Source organism: Molothrus aeneus, chromosome 30 (assembly GCF_037042795.1).
Source record: "Molothrus aeneus isolate 106 chromosome 30, BPBGC_Maene_1.0, whole genome shotgun sequence".
Taxonomy (NCBI): Eukaryota; Metazoa; Chordata; class Aves; order Passeriformes; family Icteridae; genus Molothrus; species Molothrus aeneus.
In genome coordinates, this window is record NC_089675.1 from 843,041 (window position 1) to 859,479 (window position 16,439).

Genomic DNA, 16,439 nt, shown 5'->3' on the forward strand with positions numbered 1-16,439 from the left:
TCCCAGGGCAGCCCCTCATACCCTTTCCATGGAGAAATTCCTCCTGAACGTTACAGAGGGCAGCTCAGGTGAGGGGTGTCACTGCCCCACCTGCACATCAGAGCCCTCCATCCCTGGGAAAGGCGCATCCACCTCCTTCCAAACACATCCCAGAGCAAGAGAGGCTCCAGCACCAGGGAACAGGGGCTGTGATCACGGCCGGGGAGTGGGGGCTGAAACCCCCAACCCTTCCCAGCGTTTGGGACCATCCCGCACCCCAACCCCACCCCTCAACGTCTCCGATCCCCTTCCCGCACCCCCAAAATCCGCCGTCCCCGCCGCTCGTTCCTCCCCTCCGGCAGGGGGCGCCGCGGGCGGCGGGCGCGGGCGGCTCCTCCCCGGCGCTCCGCGCGCCGTGCGGGGCCCTTTCCGGTTCCGCTCCCTTTGTGCGAGACAAGATGGCGGCGCGGGCCGGGTTCCAGTCGGGGCCTGCGAGCGGCGGCGGCGCCGGGGCCGCGCCCGGGGCCGCGCTGGGCCCGGGAGCGCCGGGCGGGGCGGTGCGCATGGGCCCGGCGCCGGGGCAGGGCCTGTACCGCTCGCCGCTGCCCGGAGCCGCCTACCCGGTGAGGCGGGGCGGCGCGGGGCGGGGCGCGGGGCCGGGCTCGGCGGGCGCTGACCGGCTCTGTTCTCTCCGCAGCGCCCCGGGATGCTGCCGGGCGGCCGCCTGGCGCCGCAGGGCCCGGCCATGGGTCCTCCCGGGTACGGTGGGAGCCCAGCCGTGCGGCCCGCGCTGGCGCAGGCCGGGCTGGACCAGGCTCGCAAGCGGCCGGCGCCGCAGCAGCTTCAGCAGGTGCAGCCGCAGGCGGTGCCCAACCGCAACCACAAGTAAGGCACGGGGGGCACGGGGAGAGTGCACATCCCGGGGTAACGGGGACATCCCGGACAATGGGAGCATCTCGGGGCGCCAGCAACATCCCCTCGGCTGTCGTGGGCATCGGGAGGAATTTCTTCATGGAAATTGCCAGGCTTTGGAAGGGGCTGCCCAGGAAGGTGGTGGAGTTCCCATCCCTGGAGGTTTTCAAAGAATGATGGGCATGGCACTGAGTGCTCTGGGTTGGTGACAGGGTGGGGATCGGGCACAGGTTGGAGTCAGGGGTCTAGAAGGGCTTTTCCAATCTCACGGATTCTGGAGTTCTCAACCATCCTGCAGCGCTCAGGGGCTGAAAGGTCCTGTCAGGTCCTTGTGCTTCCCCTGGCACTGGAGGACAGCACTGGGCAGGGCTGAGTCTATGTCACGTGCCTGCATCCTGATGTGGATGCCCCAGTGAGAATGAAATTCATGCTGGATTTAAAATGCTGTTCCTGGAAAAGCCAACCCAAAGTTGATTGAGGCAGGAAGGTCACTTGGTGTGGGCGTTGTGGCAGGTCTTCCTTCCCAAGGGATGAGCCCCTTTCCCAACAGATGTAATTCCCTTTGTGAGTGCTCAGAGGGGTGGGGAGCATTGAGATAACCAGTTAACTGGGGATAAGTCTCTAGGTAACTGGGGAGCTGCAGGTTTTTGAGTTCCTGTGCCCAGAGCTGTTCCATTTTCACACTTTGCCTCTTGCCCCTGTCAGTGCCAAGAAGAAGAAGATGGCAGATAAAATCCTCCCACAGCGGGTGAGTGGGACATGGGGAGGGGCTCAGGGGGAGGTGAGGCAGCCTGGGGAGCTGATGGGCATTTCCATCCTTGCCTGGCCATAGATCCGTGAGCTCGTGCCCGAGTCCCAGGCCTACATGGACCTGCTGGCCTTCGAGAGGAAGCTGGACCAGACCATCATGAGGAAGCGCCTGGATATCCAGGAGGCTCTGAAACGCCCCATCAAGGTAGGGGGGTCCATGGCTTGTATCCAGGCTCTGCAGGCTCCTGAGTTCAGGCAGCAGGAGGGCACTGAAGGGCTGTGTCCTGTGAGTGTGGCAAATCAGGGATCCCATGCTCTGGACAGTGCCAAGGACTGGGACCAGCAGCTCTTCTGTCCTCATTGTGTGCACCAGGAGGGGGGAATGTGAGGCAGCTGAGAACATTGAGCTCAGTTTTAGCAAAGCTTGTGCAGCACAGTTGGCCCTGTGCAGGAGAATTAACTGATTATTAATTAGCTGATGTTTTTTCTCCTAGCAAAAGCGAAAGCTGCGTATTTTTATCTCCAACACCTTCAACCCCGCCAAGTCAGACGCGGAGGATGGCGAAGGAACCGTCGCCTCCTGGGAGCTTCGGGTGGAAGGACGGCTGTTGGAGGATGTAAGTGGGCAGTACCCGGCCTCAGAGGGGACTGTGGATCTGGAGTTGGCAATGAAACCAGTTTCCTAGTGTCTGAGAGCACAGCTGGGGCTTGATATCCTCCTTCATCTCTGTTTTCCAAGGAGTCTGATGGTGACGAGACCGAGAGCCCAGCTTGCAGACCGATGGGTGTCCCCATGGCAGGACATGAGTTGTCCAAAGTTCTTAGAGTTGTGAGAATCACTGGTGAGAGCAGCTCAGTGGCACTTGTGTCCCCGGCTCTGAGAACCAGGGCACTGGCATTGTACGTAACTGCTGAGGGGTTTAACTCCTGCGAGCTCATCTTTAACTCCAGTCTTTCCCTTTCTCACTTGGAAACTCGATTTTTGAGCACAAGTTGGTGAATTCAGGTGGTCAGAACTTACAGGAGCTGTCGTGCACGGTGGCTGTGCTTGAGTGCTGAGACTTGCTGCCCTAACCCTCTTCCTCCCTGTGTTGCTTGCAGTCTGCTCTGTCCAAATATGATGCCACCAAGCAGAAAAGGAAATTTTCGTCCTTCTTTAAATCTCTGGTCATTGAACTTGATAAAGACCTGTATGGCCCTGACAATCACCTAGTAGAGGTGAGCTGCTTTTTGCTGTGTTTCCTCTAAAAGTGGGTTGGTGTTTCAGCAGGTGGGGTTTGTGTGTCATTTACAACCTGGGAGGTGGGAATCCTTGAGGCTCCTGGGAGCCAGGAGCTCTTGAATTCTCACTTTGGCTTTTCCTCTCACTTGCTGAAGGTCGGAACAAATGTATTGACTCTTGTTTAAACTCTAAGTAGGAAGAATTGGAGTTTTCTCTAGTTGGGTGGGATTTACTGGCAAAGCTTTTGGGTGCCCAGCAGCAGGAGAAGGGAGAATCATGTCTGGGGGGCTTCTGAATTCCCTCTCACGTTCCAGTGGCACAGGACTGCTACGACTCAGGAGACAGATGGCTTCCAGGTGAAGAGGCCAGGGGATGTGAACGTGCGCTGCACTGTCCTGCTGATGCTGGATTACCAGGTAGCACAGTAGGGAAAAAATCTTCCCTCTAGGGGTGGTGAGGCCCTGGCATAACTGCCCAGGAAAACTGTGGCTATCCCTGGAAGTGCCCAAGGTCAGGTTGGACAGGGCTTGGAGCAACCCTGGATAGTGGAAGGTGCCCCTGCCAATGGCAGGGGTGGGATGAGATTTCTTTAAGGTCCTTCCCAACCCAAACCATTCCATGCTGGGAGCAGCAGTGCTGGGCATGCACCATTACCTGTGTCTGGGCTGCCTCACCTCTCGGTGCTCTTTGTTCAGCCTCCCCAGTTCAAGCTGGATCCGCGCCTGGCTCGGCTGCTGGGCATCCACACGCAGACCCGGCCCGTGATCATCCAGGCCCTGTGGCAGTACATCAAGACCCACAAGCTGCAGGACCCCCACGAGCGGGAGTTTGTCATCTGTGACAAGTACCTGCAGCAGGTGAGCAGTGGCAGGGCTGGAGCAGCAGCGCCTGGAGCAGTTCCCAGCGTGGGCAGCCCCCGCAGGGGTGGCTGCAGCGAGCCCCTGCTCCTCCCTCAGCCCTGTCTCTGTCACAGATATTTGAGTCGCAGCGGATGAAGTTCTCAGAGATCCCACAAAGGCTTCATGCCTTGCTGATGCCCCCCGAGCCGATCATCATCAATCATGTGATCAGGTGAGGCTGCTCCACGGCTGTTCCTGTTTCCAGGAAGGAGTGGGAGGGAGGGATGGATGAGGCTGGCTGGGAAGACAATGTGCTGTGTCCTGATTTTCAGCAGCAGTTCCCATGTTGCCTGTCACTGTTCCTTTGTGCAAGAGCAGCCGCCTCTTTCATTACCACATCCATCTTCCAAAGGCACTCCCACATCCCTGCTGTCCTTTGCTGTGGATAGAAACCTTAGTGGAGCAATCATTCTTTTCTTTTGCTGCAAAGCCATCGGTGGGCTTTAGCTGCTTTTGGGGCTGAGGCTGACAGTGGCATGGCTTGTCCCTGTCCCTGCCTGCAGCCCGTTTGCTGCAGCATCCCAGAGGAGCTGCATTTGCTGCTTCCTTGAACTGGTCCCAGACTTTGCCTTCTTTCTGGAGCTGCTCCCTGATTTTGGCTTCTTGTGGATGTCCCCAGTGTTGACCCAAATGACCAGAAGAAGACAGCCTGCTATGACATTGACGTGGAGGTGGACGATACCCTGAAAACTCAGATGAATTCCTTCCTGCTCTCCACAGCCAGTCAACAGGAAATTGCTGCTCTGGATAACAAGGTAGGAAAAGCTCCTTCAGATCTGCTCTCCTTGTTGCTGGGCAGGGATGTGTCTCTGGACGCAGAATAGGAGTGCTCTGTTGTTTGGAAGCTGCAGTGGGATGAGCCATGTTTACAAACGTGGCTGTACCTGGAAATGTAATTTTTAAAGCCACCAGTCTGTGGGAAAATTGGTAATATTTAGAGAGCAGGAAACTGGGAGCTGAACATCCTGGTAAGTATAAGTGAACTAGAGTGTAAGAATTTGCCTTCATGTGTTGGATCCCTTGATGTTTCTGACTTCTCCCCTGTTCAGCAGTTCAATTCTGTGTTTGTCTCCTGCAGATCCATGAAACAATTGAGACCATCAACCAGCTGAAGACACAGCGCGAGTTCATGCTGAGCTTTGCCCGAGATCCTCAGGGCTTCATCAACGACTGGCTCCAGTCCCAGTGCCGGGATTTGAAGGTAGAAGCTTTGTCTTGTGTGGAAGGTGGTCCAGTTCACACGCTTCCCTCATTAGAATGAGCTCCCACAGAGAGAAGGAAGCAATTTCCTCCTCGGAAAGCGAGGCTGGGATTTGAGTCAAGCATAAGAAGCTGACCTGAGTGCACTGAGATGTGTGTGAGGAAAGGGAAGGGGGTGGGTTTGCTCAGCAGAGCCAGAGCTTTTGCACTCCCTGAGCTGTTGTGCCTTTGTGCTCCCAGACAATGACTGATGTCGTTGGGAATCCCGAGGAGGAGCGCAGAGCTGAGTTCTACTTCCAGCCGTGGGCGCAGGAAGCCGTGTGCCGATACTTCTACTCCAAGGTGAGCGTCCCCAGGCTGGGGTCCCTCTCTGTGCTGGCACTCCTTGGGCCACACAGTGCTGGGGGAGGTGGTCGTTGCATCTTGGTCCCAGTTGGAGCTCTCCCTTTCCCAGTGTGTTAACTTGGTGCTGCACCACCCAAGGGCGTTAATGCTGCAACTCTGCTCCTCTTGCAGGTGCAGCAGAGACGGCAGGAACTGGAGCAGGCCCTGGGCATCCGGAACACATAGACTGCTCTGCTCCTCCCCAGGCAGAAGCATCACAGCTGTTTGTGGAGACAGAGCTGCAGAGCTCACTGTTCCAGCTCACCGAATCCCACTCTGGCAGCGAGGCCCACATTATTCATCCTGGCATTGTCCCTGCAGGGGCAAGTCCAGGACACCTGGGGCGAGCAGACAGGCTCCAATGAGCACACAATTCTACCTGGTTTTCTTCCTGACTGTTGCCTTGTCAGTCCCAAGGCTTCCACGAGCGTCCCCGTGACTCTGCACTGCCTGTAGTGTCCCCGGTAGCCAGAGTGACTCAGAGCCTTCTCTCAGCCCATTCCTCCCCAACCAGCATCTGGTTGGGCTCTCAGAGCTGGCTCTGAAGCCTGGCTCTGCTTTAAGGTGTGGCTGGGCTCTTCCCTGCCACGTTTTACAGCCCGTGCCAGGCGCTGTCGTGGGCAGGATGCCATGAGCTGACATACCTCCCTGCCCTCACCCCCTCCTCAGAGGGTGCTGCTGCACTGGGCTGCCTCATAGGTCACTCTCCTCCTTGAGGAAGTTACTGAACTGTATAGAGAATTGCTTCTTCCCTTCTCCCTTCTCCCCTGCCCCATTCCCTGCGTGTTCCATGATGGACTGTCCTGGGCTGGGATCACAGGGAGACAAGGCCTTGGCTTCCTGCAGGGATGTGGAAGCGTTGGAGTGATGCAGCGCTCTGCACTTCAAACACCTCCCAGTGGCTTCCAGCAAACCACGTGGCTGCTTGTGTTCCCTGGAGCAGGGAGAGGAGATGGAGCAGCTGCCTGGAATTCTGCAGGGACAGTGTTGTAGGCTCATTCCTTCAGGACAGTTGTCCTGTGTCACTTGCTGTGGGGACCAGAGGCTCCTTCGTGTGGGTCCAAGGGTCCAAGGACAGGACAGTCCTTGGAAAAGGACATTTTTCCAAGCGTATGTGAGTTAGCAGGTGTTTCCATGCTGAAGCTCCTGTGGTTTTTAGTCAAGTTTTAGGCTGTGGGGCTGCCATAGGGCCCAGCATGGTTCAGGAATGTACAAATAGATTTTCTCCACTGTGAGGAGTAGCAGCCCCGATGCCTCCTCTTGGAATGAGGTACTGGTGGCCAGGCTTAGGAGAATGAAATAGCTCCTCTTCACTCCAATCCCAGTGTTTGTGCTCGGGACTGTAATGCAAATGGACTCAAAGCTGGTCTGACTCTTGGAATAGCTGCAGGATCATGTTACTGATGAGCACTCACCCAGTTCAGTGTGGCTGGGGAGGCTGCTGTGAGTTGGAGCACCTGGGTGGCCCTACTACTTACTCCTTGTGTCTGTGTTACTACATGTCTGTGAGTAATAGACTCTCGACTTCCCCTCTCCTCTGCCCTTCTGAAATGCTCCTCCGTGGTACTGGGGTGAAGGTCTTGGTGCTGGAGATGCAGCCCCTGACTCCTCAGGGTACTCCCACAGGAGGGATGCTGAGTCCTACATAGGCAAACGTAGCTATTGCAGAGTAACTGCTTTTCTTAACTGAGTATTACGGTTTTTTCCATGGACCAAATTTTTTTTTTTGTACTGTATCCTTGTAGACGTCACCCAGTTTTAATAAAAGACTCCTGTGAAGGAAGCTGTCCTCCTCCTTCCGTGCTGACAGCTTGCACTCTCCCAGCTGCCATGGGGGATGAGCCTGGTGACTCCCAGGAAAGGGACACCATTATCTCTGCTTGCTTTCTTCTTCTCAAAGCCAGCAGGGTTAAGTGACTGGAGAGAAAATGTTCTTCATATTTTGGCCTTTTATAGCGAGCCCTTCATGGAGGGGATCTCCCAGCTTGCAGACTCTCTGCTAAGCCTTTGCAAAGTGCTTTTGTGGTAAACAAAGTAACTTGAGCAAAACTGGAAATCCAGTGGCCAGTGCTAATAAATCCTGAACTGCCTCGTGTCCACTTGGCTGGATTGTGGCAGCCTGGATTGTGCCCAAGGGAGTAGGGCAGAATTTGAAGGAAACTGAAGTACAGTTTACATGCAAGGTTTAAAATTACGCAGAAAGGGATTTATTCTCTTCACCCTGCTTGTTTATAGAATGTAACTGCTTTGCTGCAGACCTGGGAGCCCTTGGGGCAAGGGAAGGATCCTCTGTGTGAAGGGGAAAGTGCTGCTGGCTGTGGCAGGGGCAGGAGCTGAGTCCTGGGGCTGCACCAGGTGCTTCCTGCTCCTTCGTTTTGGGGGAAATGGCACTTTGTAGCAAGAGGGGGACAATGAAAAGCTTTTCTGCAGAAAGGGTCAGCAGTCACGAGTCAGCTTGGCGAGTGCCCTGCCAAGGGGTCTGCAGCTTCCTCACGAGGGGCAGCAGAGGGACAGCTCTGATCCCTGCTCTCTGGGACGGTGTCAGGACCCTGGGGAAAGGCTGGAGCTGTGTCAGGGGGGATGGGATGGATATTAGGAAAAAGGTATTTTCCCCCAGAGACCTCAGGCACTGAACAGGCTCCCCAGGGAACGGTCACAACCCTGACCCTGCCAGAGCTCAAGGGGTGTTTGGACAACGCTGTCAGGCACAGGGTGGGATTGTTGGGGTGTCCTGTTCAGGGCCAGGGCTTGGACTCCCCAGTCTTTGGGGGTCCCTTCCAGCTCAGGGTATTGCATGACTCCGTGATCCTATGGCTCCTGGTTCTGGGGGACCTGAGCCGCTCCAGGGCAGCGCTCTGCACCTGCCGCGCACGGAGCGGGTGCCCGGGGCCCCCGGGGCGAGGCGGGGCCGGGGGCGGGCCGGGGCCGCCCCTGCTCCGGGCAGCCTTGAAATAGCAGAGGCGGGTTCCAAACCGCAGTGCCCCGCTCCCGGCACCATGGGTGGCAAGAAGGTTTGCGTCGTGGGCTCTGGCAACTGGTGAGCGCCGGGCACCCGGGTCCCCTCGGCGAGCAGAGCGCGGTCCCTGTCCTGCCCTGTCCCCCCTCGGCAGCCGGTGCCAGCCGTCCCCATTCCTGCAGGTCACAGCGTGACCTGTGGTGCCCTGGGCTCCCCGGTGCCCACAACCACGGCCACCCTCTGCCCTCGCAGGGGCTCGGCCATCGCCAAGATCGCCGGCAGCAACACAGCTCGGCTGGGCAGCTTCGAGAGCCAGGTGAACATGTGGGTGCTGGAGGAGGAGGTGGGCGGCCGGCGGCTCACGGACATCATCAACACGGAGCACGAGAACGTCAAGTACCTGCCGGGGCACAAGCTGCCCCCCAACGTGGTGAGTGTGGGCTGCCAGCAGCGTCTCCGAGGGGCAGAGCTGATGGCTGGGCTTTGGAGAGAGACCAGCAGCTCTGGGGGGCTGCTGGAACCCCGGGTGTGAAGGCAGGGTATGCACCGGGCTGTGCGGGGCTCAGTTATGCCCTCCCACTGACCTTCATCTGTGCTTGGATGAGCTGCAGCCCTGGCTGCTCTCACTGCCCACCTTTGACTCTGCTCTGGCATCCCACAGGCTGGGCTGGAGGCCATGTGGCTGCCTCTGAGCTGGCATCATCCCCTCTGCTCTGGGATCATCCCACCAGCCCCTCTGCTGGCAGGGACCTCAGCATGGTGACTTTGGGCCCTTCCTTGCCATCCATCTTCCCAGTCCCTAACAACAGTCACACTCTATTCAGGTGGCAGAGCCAGACCTGCTCAAAGCCTGTGCAGGGGCTGATGTCCTCCTGTTCGTGGTGCCCCACCAGTTCATCGGCAAAGTCTGTGACCAGCTCAAGGGCCACGTGAAGAAAGAGGCCATTGGGATGTCACTCATCAAGGTGTGAGCAGGAGCAGCGCTCGCCAGGGTGTGGGGCAAGGGCAGGGGAGCTGGAAGCAGCCTGGCTGGGGGTGGCTGCTAAGGGAATGCAGGGATTTTGGAACAGAAATGGGCAGTGGGGGGAGGAAGGGAAGTGGGGGCAGAGTCTTTGTGGGGATTTGGAGGTGTTGGTGGAGAAGGGTGAGGGCATAAGGGAGATCTCGGTGCTGAGAGGAGCAGGGCATAAGGGAGATCTCGGTGCTGAGAGGAGCAGGGCACAGCTCTGCACATCAGGATCAGTCAGAGCACTGCAGCACAGGGAATGGCAGGATTGGGGTGCAGGGCAGGTGTCCAGGAGGGGCAGGTGCTCATTGTCTGGTTGGCAAGGTGGTGTTCAGTCAAAGGCTGGACTCAATGTCCTTAGAGGTCTATCCCAGTGTATCCCAGTGTAATTGATGCTGTGATCTCTGTCCCCAGGGTGTGGATGAAGGACCAGATGGGCTGAGGCTGATCTCAGACATCATCCATGAGAAACTGGGAATAGAAATGAGCGTGCTCATGGGGGCCAATATTGCCAATGAAGTGGCAGAAGAGAAGTTCTGTGAAACCACCATTGGTAAGGAGCCCTCCTCGTTAGCAGCTTCCATTTGTGATTAGCAGGAAGAGGCAAAGGGCAGAGTATGGTGCAGCTCAAACTCCTGCTGCCTTGAGTGAACTGGCCCTGTTCCCTGGGGAGACAGGAGGCTTCATAGGAGCTGGCTGAGCTCATTCCCAGGGTTTGTGCTGGGATCACTCGCTTCATTAACAATGGGGTTGTGCAGCTAAAAGTTCCTGCCAGCATGGAGCAGGAACAGCAGGCAGCTGCCTGGCACAAATTAAAGAGGTGGGCAACAAGAGGCCCTTTAGGAATATTTTCCATCCTTAATTTCCTTGGGCTTCACAGGATGCCCACCTGGATCTCATGTTATTGCCAGCCAGGGCTGTTGGAAGTTCATCTGGCAACAGTTCCAACACCCTCCACACTGCTGGGGACTGTGCACAGAGCCAAGACAAACAGAACCGTTTGCTGGGTCAGAAGTTGTGGCATTCAAAGTGTTGTTTTATTAAACAACAGCAAACACACTGGGTAGGAGGCTGGGAGGTGGAGCAGAGCCCACAACCCCTGTGAGCACACAGGACCCACAGGACCCTGCAGGGACAACCAGGACAGAAAGCTGCAACCCCAAATTTACAACCTTTGAAGATGCCTTTAACCTACTGAGCATTCAGAAAGTCATTTCTGTCTTGCGTGATAGCAGCATGGATTGTCCCCTGTGTTCTGGGAATGTCAAAGTTGAACATTGCTTATCTGTCAGGCAGTCTGTGCCTGACTCTGTGTGGACCTGCAACTGTTTTGCAACATTGGTTGGGCAATAGGTTCCTCTCACTGAATGACCTTCAGGAGAGCATGGACCTACCTCATGGGTCTTCCCCATCATCTTCTTCCTTGTCCCTTTGTCTCCTCAGGCTGCAAGAACATGAAGCACGGGCAGATGCTGAAGGACCTGATGCAGACCCCCAACTTCCGTGTGTCGGTGGTGCAGGAAGCTGACACTGTAGAGATCTGTGGGGCTCTCAAGGTGAGCAGAGCCTGGGGCTCTGCAGGGAGCTGGGGGGAGGAGGGATGGTGGGCACTGGCACAGAGAGCAGCCAGTGCTTGGGATCACGGAGGCTGCTCACGGATGCAGCCAAGCCCCAAGCTCTGTTGGGAACAGATCCCTCCGCATTGCCACTGTTTTCCAGAATGTGGTGGCTGTAGGGGCCGGTTTCTGTGATGGGCTTGGCTACGGTGACAACACCAAGGCTGCCGTGATCCGCCTGGGCCTGATGGAGATGATTGGCTTTGCCAAACTCTTCTGTAAGGGCCCTGTCACCTCCTCCACCTTCCTGGAGAGCTGCGGCGTTGCCGACCTCATCACCACCTGCTACGGGGGCCGCAACCGCAAGGTGGCCGAGGCTTTTGCCAAGACTGGGAAGGTGAGCAGAGCTGGGAGCGGCTGACACTGATAAAAGTGTGTGGATAAAGCTGGTCAGGGCAGCTTTAGGTGGGATAGCAGGAAAACTTCTTCACACAAGGGTGGTCGGGCACTGAACAGGTTCCCCAAGGCTGCCAGAGCTCAAGGGACGTTTGGACAACACTCTCAGGCACAGGGCGGGGTTGTTGGGGTGTCTGTAGGGGGCCAGGAGTTCAACTGGATGATCCTTGTGGGTGCCTTCCAACTCAGGGTATTCCATGATTCTGTGATCTCTGCATCAAGCTGGTGAGCAGGCAGGGAGGTGATCCCCCTTAGCACTGTGGGATCCATCTGTGCTTGGCTAGCGCTGCAGCCCAGCTCCAGGGCAGGAACGTGGTGCAGCAGCAGGGCTGCAGGTCCAGCTCCTCACTGCTGTGTTGTTTCAGTCCATCGAGCAGCTGGAGAAGGAGATGCTGAATGGGCAGAAGCTGCAGGGTCCCCAGACATCTGCTGAGCTGCATCGAATCCTCAAGAGCAAGAATGCAGTGGAGAAGTGAGTGCTGGAATCTCCGTGCTTTGTTGGGGTGGAGCTGGGACCTTTTCAGCAGCAGCAGGAGGGGAAAGCCCCCACCAGCTGGGCAGGAGTGGCCTGCTGGATGGGGCACAGTGCCATTGGCCCCCATTCTGTCCTGCATGCCATGACAGAAGTCGAGGTGCTCTGACTCTGCCATCTGGGGGTGACTTTCTTTGTCTGCCCACAGGTTCCCCCTCTTCACTGCTGTGTATCGGATCTGCTACGAGGGAAAACCTGTCACTGACTTCATCACGTGTCTGCAGAACCACCCTGAGCACATGTAAGGGGCTCTGCCTGCAGAGCACAGGTCCTGCTGAGATGTGCTGAGAGCTCCTGCCCACACCAACCTCATCTGCTGCCACAGCCTTGGAAGGACTCTGGGTCTCCTGGGAGCCTCTGCAGACTGCTGGAAGAGCAGAGGTTCCCTTCCCCAGCCCCAGACACTGCCCTGGACACTGAGCCTGCCACAGAGGTACCTGCTGACCTCTTCCTCTCTTTGAAGGGCTCATTTAATTGCTGCTGCCAAGGTTTGCCCTGAGCAGGGCTGAGCATCTTCCTCCTTCCACTTCCTCACAGTGGATTCTGCTCTGGGAAGGACTCTGCCAGGCCATCATGATAGATAAGGGCTGGGCACTGCCTGGCAGGGAAAACAAGTGTTCCAAGTCCTCCCTCTTCGCCCCATGGGCCCTATGGGTGACACCAGCTCTTCCCTACCTGCTGCTGCTTTTGCATTCCCTGTCTGGTGGAGAGGGCACAGTCCCCTGCCAGGCTCCACCTGGTGAGTGGAGCTCTCAGGACTTCCAAAGGCACTGAGCATCTTTCTAAGCAGCACCAGCACAGACAATGGCATTCCTTGCCACCCAGCCATGTGCTGCTTTCCTCCAGCTGCTCCTGCTGACCCAGGGACACACTGGAGTCTGTTTGTTTAGAGCTTTTGCTCTCCCCATCAGACCTGGCCCCAGCCCTGGGAGCTCCCCTGTTGTCACAGGAGGAAGGGGGTCTCACACTTTTCCTCATGTGGGGATGCTGCAAGCTGCGCTCTGGCACAGGGGCAGGAATTGGCATATGATCCACAACAGGTACATGGAGATATCCAACATCCCAGGACAGGACAGAGGTCTTGGGCCTGACACTGAGCCTGTGAAATTTGCCCCTTGTCCGGACAGGTGCCACATGTCCCTCTGCTCCTCTGAGCTGTTTGCTCAGGCCAGAGTGTCCAGCAGTCACTGATCCTACCTGGGCTGGAAGGCTGGAATGCTGCAAGGCTCCCTGTTCTCCCCATTCAAATCCCAGAACCAAGGGGTCTCTGACTAGCAGTGTTCCTTTGAAATAACAATAAACATGGAGAGGAGATAGGAGATGCTCTCCAGTGCATCACTGTCACCGGGTTGGTGCCTGCTGGATTTGCTGAGCGCTCAAAACAGGGCACTGCCCGTTCCCTCCTGGCTCTGCACCCTCCTGTGCTGTCCCAGAAACAGCAAGAACGTCCCTGTAGGTCCCTGTTTAGCCCCAACATCACACAGTGTCCCACTTGCTTTGTCTCAGCAACGGTTCCAGGATTAAAATTTGGCCGTAGGACTATGGCGGGTTGGGATTGCAACATTGAGCCAGGTCCAGAGTCCTCACCTGGGGCCAGCAGGAGCCAGGCCAGGACTGCACTGGGCCCCACACACCCCAGGCCTCCCTTCCTCTGACGTTTGGGGCTTCCCAGGACACGCTGTGAGATTTTATTCATCTCTTCCCAGCTGCTTTTCCCAGACTCGCCTTGTCCCTGTGTGTCTTTAAAGGAGCCCCGTACTGAGTGACCTTTCCAGGGCTCTGAACCCTCTGCTCAGTGTCTTACAAGGGGAATTTAATCTGTTGGCACTGCACTTGTTTCTGTGCCTTTTATTAGCCACGTTTTCTCAGCAGGCACTCTGCGACCTTTAAATTCAGCAGAACTGTCGTGTGGGGGGAGCCAACACGGCTTCCTCTGCCGAGGAGCTTTATTGAGCTTGGAGGAAGGATAAAGGAAGTCCAGCGTGTTCCTGCAGGGCTGGCACCACTTCTAGTTCTCTTTGTCTTCAAGGGCTTCAAGGAATCCAAGTGTTTGGATACGAAGCTCATGCAGGAGAGAGGGTCCCTGGGCTCTGCTCCCTCACGCAAACTCCTGTCAGCACCTGCAGCAGAATCCAGCAGGGATTTGTGTTTAGCTGGGAGCTCCTCTGTGATGGAAATGCTTTGTGCATCCCCCTTGTCCATGTTTCTTTGACCCTGAAGCACCCAAATCACTACAGACCCTTGCTGAGGGTCCCAGGTCTCCAACAATCTCTCACTTTTAAACACACCACACTGGAGCTGGATGTCCCGAGCTATAAAAAGTCTTCCCTTTGCCATTTGGAATTATGTTCTGCAGGCTCAGCACATCCCAGTGCCGCAGCCCTGGGAGCTGCTGCTGGGGGAAAGAAGGATGAGGAGGGGAGAAAGAGTAACCCTGACAGCTTTGGAGCTTGAGGGAGCCCCAGATAGAGCAGGACTGGGACAGCAGAGCTCAAAGGCTGGAAAGGAGCTCCGGGAGGGGAGCAGCTGCTTCAGGGGGGACAGGAGGGGACCCGGGGGAACAGGAGGGGACCTGGGAAAGGTCTGTTGGAAAGGAAGCTCTGGGCTGGGGGCACACTGGGACCCTGGGCAGGCACCCGGGCCCTTGGAATGGCACTGGGACCCTTGGAATGGCACTGGGACCCTCAAGAAACTACTAGGACCCTCGGGGAGGCACTGGGACCCTCAGGATGTCACCAGAACCGTTGTGAAGCCACCGTGACGTTCGGGACGGCACCGCGCCGCTGAGCCTCAGGGCTGCAGCACGGCCCGGAGAGCCTCGGCCTCATCCACGCGTGGCCAAGGACTGTCCCCTGTGGGCCCTCGGAGCCGCACCTCAGAGGAAGGCCCGCGGGTTCCGTCGTGCAGGGAGGCCCGTCCGGGCTTCGCCGGGGGACCCGAGGCGGCGGCGATGGCGGCGGGAGCGGCCCCTGAGGGGAGACTGCGGCGGGGCCGCCGCCAGGGGGCGCTGCGGGCACCGCGCGCGCTTCCCGCGCTCGCCGGGGCCACACGTGACCGCCGCACCTGTGACGACACCGGGCACGTGAGTGCCCCGCGCCACGTGACGCGGGCCGGGAGAGCGGCGGAGCGGGAGCGGAGCGGTGAGGCCGGAGGGACCGGACTGGGATGGGACGGGGTGGAATGGGAGCGGCGAGTCCGGACCGGACCGGGCCGGATGGGATGGGACAGGAGCGGGGAGTCCAGAGGGACCGGACCGGACGGGGTGGAGTGGGATGGGAGTGGGGAGTCTGGAGCGGCCGGGCCGGACAGGATGGGATGGGACGGGAGCGGTGAGTCCGGAGAAACCGGACCGGACGGAATGGGATGGGATGGGATGGGATGATGGACCGGACCCGCGAATCCGCGCTCCCGGCCCTGCTCCCCGCCGCCTTCCTGAGGGCCGGTGCTCACTGAGCTCACCAGGGACCGACCGTGTCCGTGACCGAGCTGGGTGAAAGGATGGAAGCACCCTGAGCGGGTCTGGTGATGGTACAAAACGTGGCTGATGCACCCGAAGGCTGTGCTGCCGTCCAGCAGAGCCTCCATCGGCTGGGGCAAAGAAAAACTTAATGATTCATTAGAATAACTTAATGAAGCTCAACAAGTGCAGGATCCTGCACCTGCGGAGGAATAGCCCCAAGGACCGGTGGGATCCTGGAATGCATGGGGAAGAGCGTGCCAGCAGCTCAGGGAGGGGATCCTGCCCCTTGGCCAGAGTGAGCATCCAGTGCTGGCCAAGGAGCTGCTGGAGATGGTTCAGTGCAGGCCACAAAGATGTTGAGGGATCTGGAGCATCTCTCTGAGGGGAGACTGTGGGAGCTGGGAGAAGACTGAGATGGGACCTTTTTAATACATATAAATATCTCCAAGGGGTCAGAGGATGATGGCAGACTCTTTTTTATGATGCCCAGAAAAAGGATGAGGAGGAACAGTCATAAACTAGACCACAAGAAGTTTCACCTCAACATGAGGAAGAACTTTCCATGGAGGGGGGCAGAGCACTGGAACAGTTCCCCATGGAGTCATGGGAATCCTCCTTTCTGGAGACACCTGGACATTCTCCAGTGTCACCTGCTCTGGGTGACCCTGCCTGGACACGGGGGGTCGGACTGGATGATCTCCAGGTGCTTTCCAACGCTGACCATCCTGGCATTGTGTGTCTCTCTCGCAGGTGCAGCCATGGTGTCCAGAAAGCAGCTGGCAGACTTTGGCTACAAGGCCTTCTCGGGCTCCATGATGCTGCTGACGGTGTACGCCGGCTACCTGTGCAGCGTCCGTGTGCAGAGGATGCTCCAGCACCGCCGCCAGCGGGAGAACACGCCCGGGCCTGAGAGCTGAGCCTGTGCTAGGAGCCCCCAGCCCCACCTTGCTGCTCTCCCCTGGCCTGGGGGAGGCACATGGAGTGCAATAAAACCCGTATCCAAGTGGCCAGTGTGGTGATGTGTGGTGTCCCCCAAATCATAAACTGGTCTGGGCTTAAAGGTCACTCTGTTCCACCCCCTTCCATGGGCAGGGATGCATTCCATGAGTCCATCACTTCTGTTCTTC

The 16,439-nt window shown here is 57.6% G+C and overlaps 3 protein-coding genes across 3 annotated transcripts; all 3 read left to right on the forward strand.

Moving 5' to 3' along the window:
• Window positions 1-437: 437 nt before the first annotated feature.
• On the forward strand, window positions 438-7,129 carry SMARCD1 (SWI/SNF related, matrix associated, actin dependent regulator of chromatin, subfamily d, member 1). Its single transcript, XM_066567804.1, has 13 exons — window positions 438-602; window positions 677-864; window positions 1,597-1,639; window positions 1,724-1,846; window positions 2,136-2,258; window positions 2,743-2,859; window positions 3,178-3,279; window positions 3,559-3,720; window positions 3,837-3,934; window positions 4,382-4,517; window positions 4,841-4,963; window positions 5,203-5,304; window positions 5,479-7,129. The coding sequence occupies exons 1-13, from the start codon at window positions 438-440 to the stop codon at window positions 5,530-5,532; spliced, it is 1,536 nt and encodes a 511-aa protein (XP_066423901.1). The 3' UTR covers window positions 5,533-7,129.
• Window positions 7,130-8,334: 1,205 nt separating this feature from the next.
• On the forward strand, window positions 8,335-13,171 carry GPD1 (glycerol-3-phosphate dehydrogenase 1). Its single transcript, XM_066567832.1, has 8 exons — window positions 8,335-8,383; window positions 8,555-8,732; window positions 9,127-9,267; window positions 9,723-9,861; window positions 10,752-10,864; window positions 11,028-11,261; window positions 11,686-11,792; window positions 12,001-13,171. Exons 1-8 carry the CDS (start codon window positions 8,343-8,345, stop codon window positions 12,095-12,097), a joined length of 1,050 nt encoding a protein of 349 aa, XP_066423929.1. The 5' UTR covers window positions 8,335-8,342; the 3' UTR covers window positions 12,098-13,171.
• A 1,723-nt stretch (window positions 13,172-14,894) lies between these two features.
• On the forward strand, window positions 14,895-16,318 carry COX14 (cytochrome c oxidase assembly factor COX14). Its single transcript, XM_066567866.1, has 2 exons — window positions 14,895-14,992; window positions 16,063-16,318. The coding sequence occupies exon 2, from the start codon at window positions 16,071-16,073 to the stop codon at window positions 16,227-16,229; it is 159 nt and encodes a 52-aa protein (XP_066423963.1). The 5' UTR covers window positions 14,895-14,992; window positions 16,063-16,070; the 3' UTR covers window positions 16,230-16,318.
• Window positions 16,319-16,439: the final 121 nt, after the last annotated feature.

Coding starts and splice junctions, on each gene's coding strand:
- SMARCD1 (XM_066567804.1), top strand. CDS start 438: ATGGCGGCGCGGGCCGGGTTCCAGTCGGGGCCTGCGAGCGGCGGCGGC. Junction 603..676: donor TGCCCGGAGCCGCCTACCCG/GTGAGGCGGGGC, acceptor TTCTCTCCGCAG/CGCCCCGGGATGCTGCCGGG. Junction 3,935..4,381: donor ATCATCAATCATGTGATCAG/GTGAGGCTGCTC, acceptor GGATGTCCCCAG/TGTTGACCCAAATGACCAGA.
- GPD1 (XM_066567832.1), top strand. CDS start 8,343: ATGGGTGGCAAGAAGGTTTGCGTCGTGGGCTCTGGCAACTG. Junction 10,865..11,027: donor AGATCTGTGGGGCTCTCAAG/GTGAGCAGAGCC, acceptor ACTGTTTTCCAG/AATGTGGTGGCTGTAGGGGC. Junction 11,262..11,685: donor CTTTTGCCAAGACTGGGAAG/GTGAGCAGAGCT, acceptor GTGTTGTTTCAG/TCCATCGAGCAGCTGGAGAA.
- COX14 (XM_066567866.1), top strand. CDS start 16,071: ATGGTGTCCAGAAAGCAGCTGGCAGACTTTGGCTACAAGGCCTTCTCG.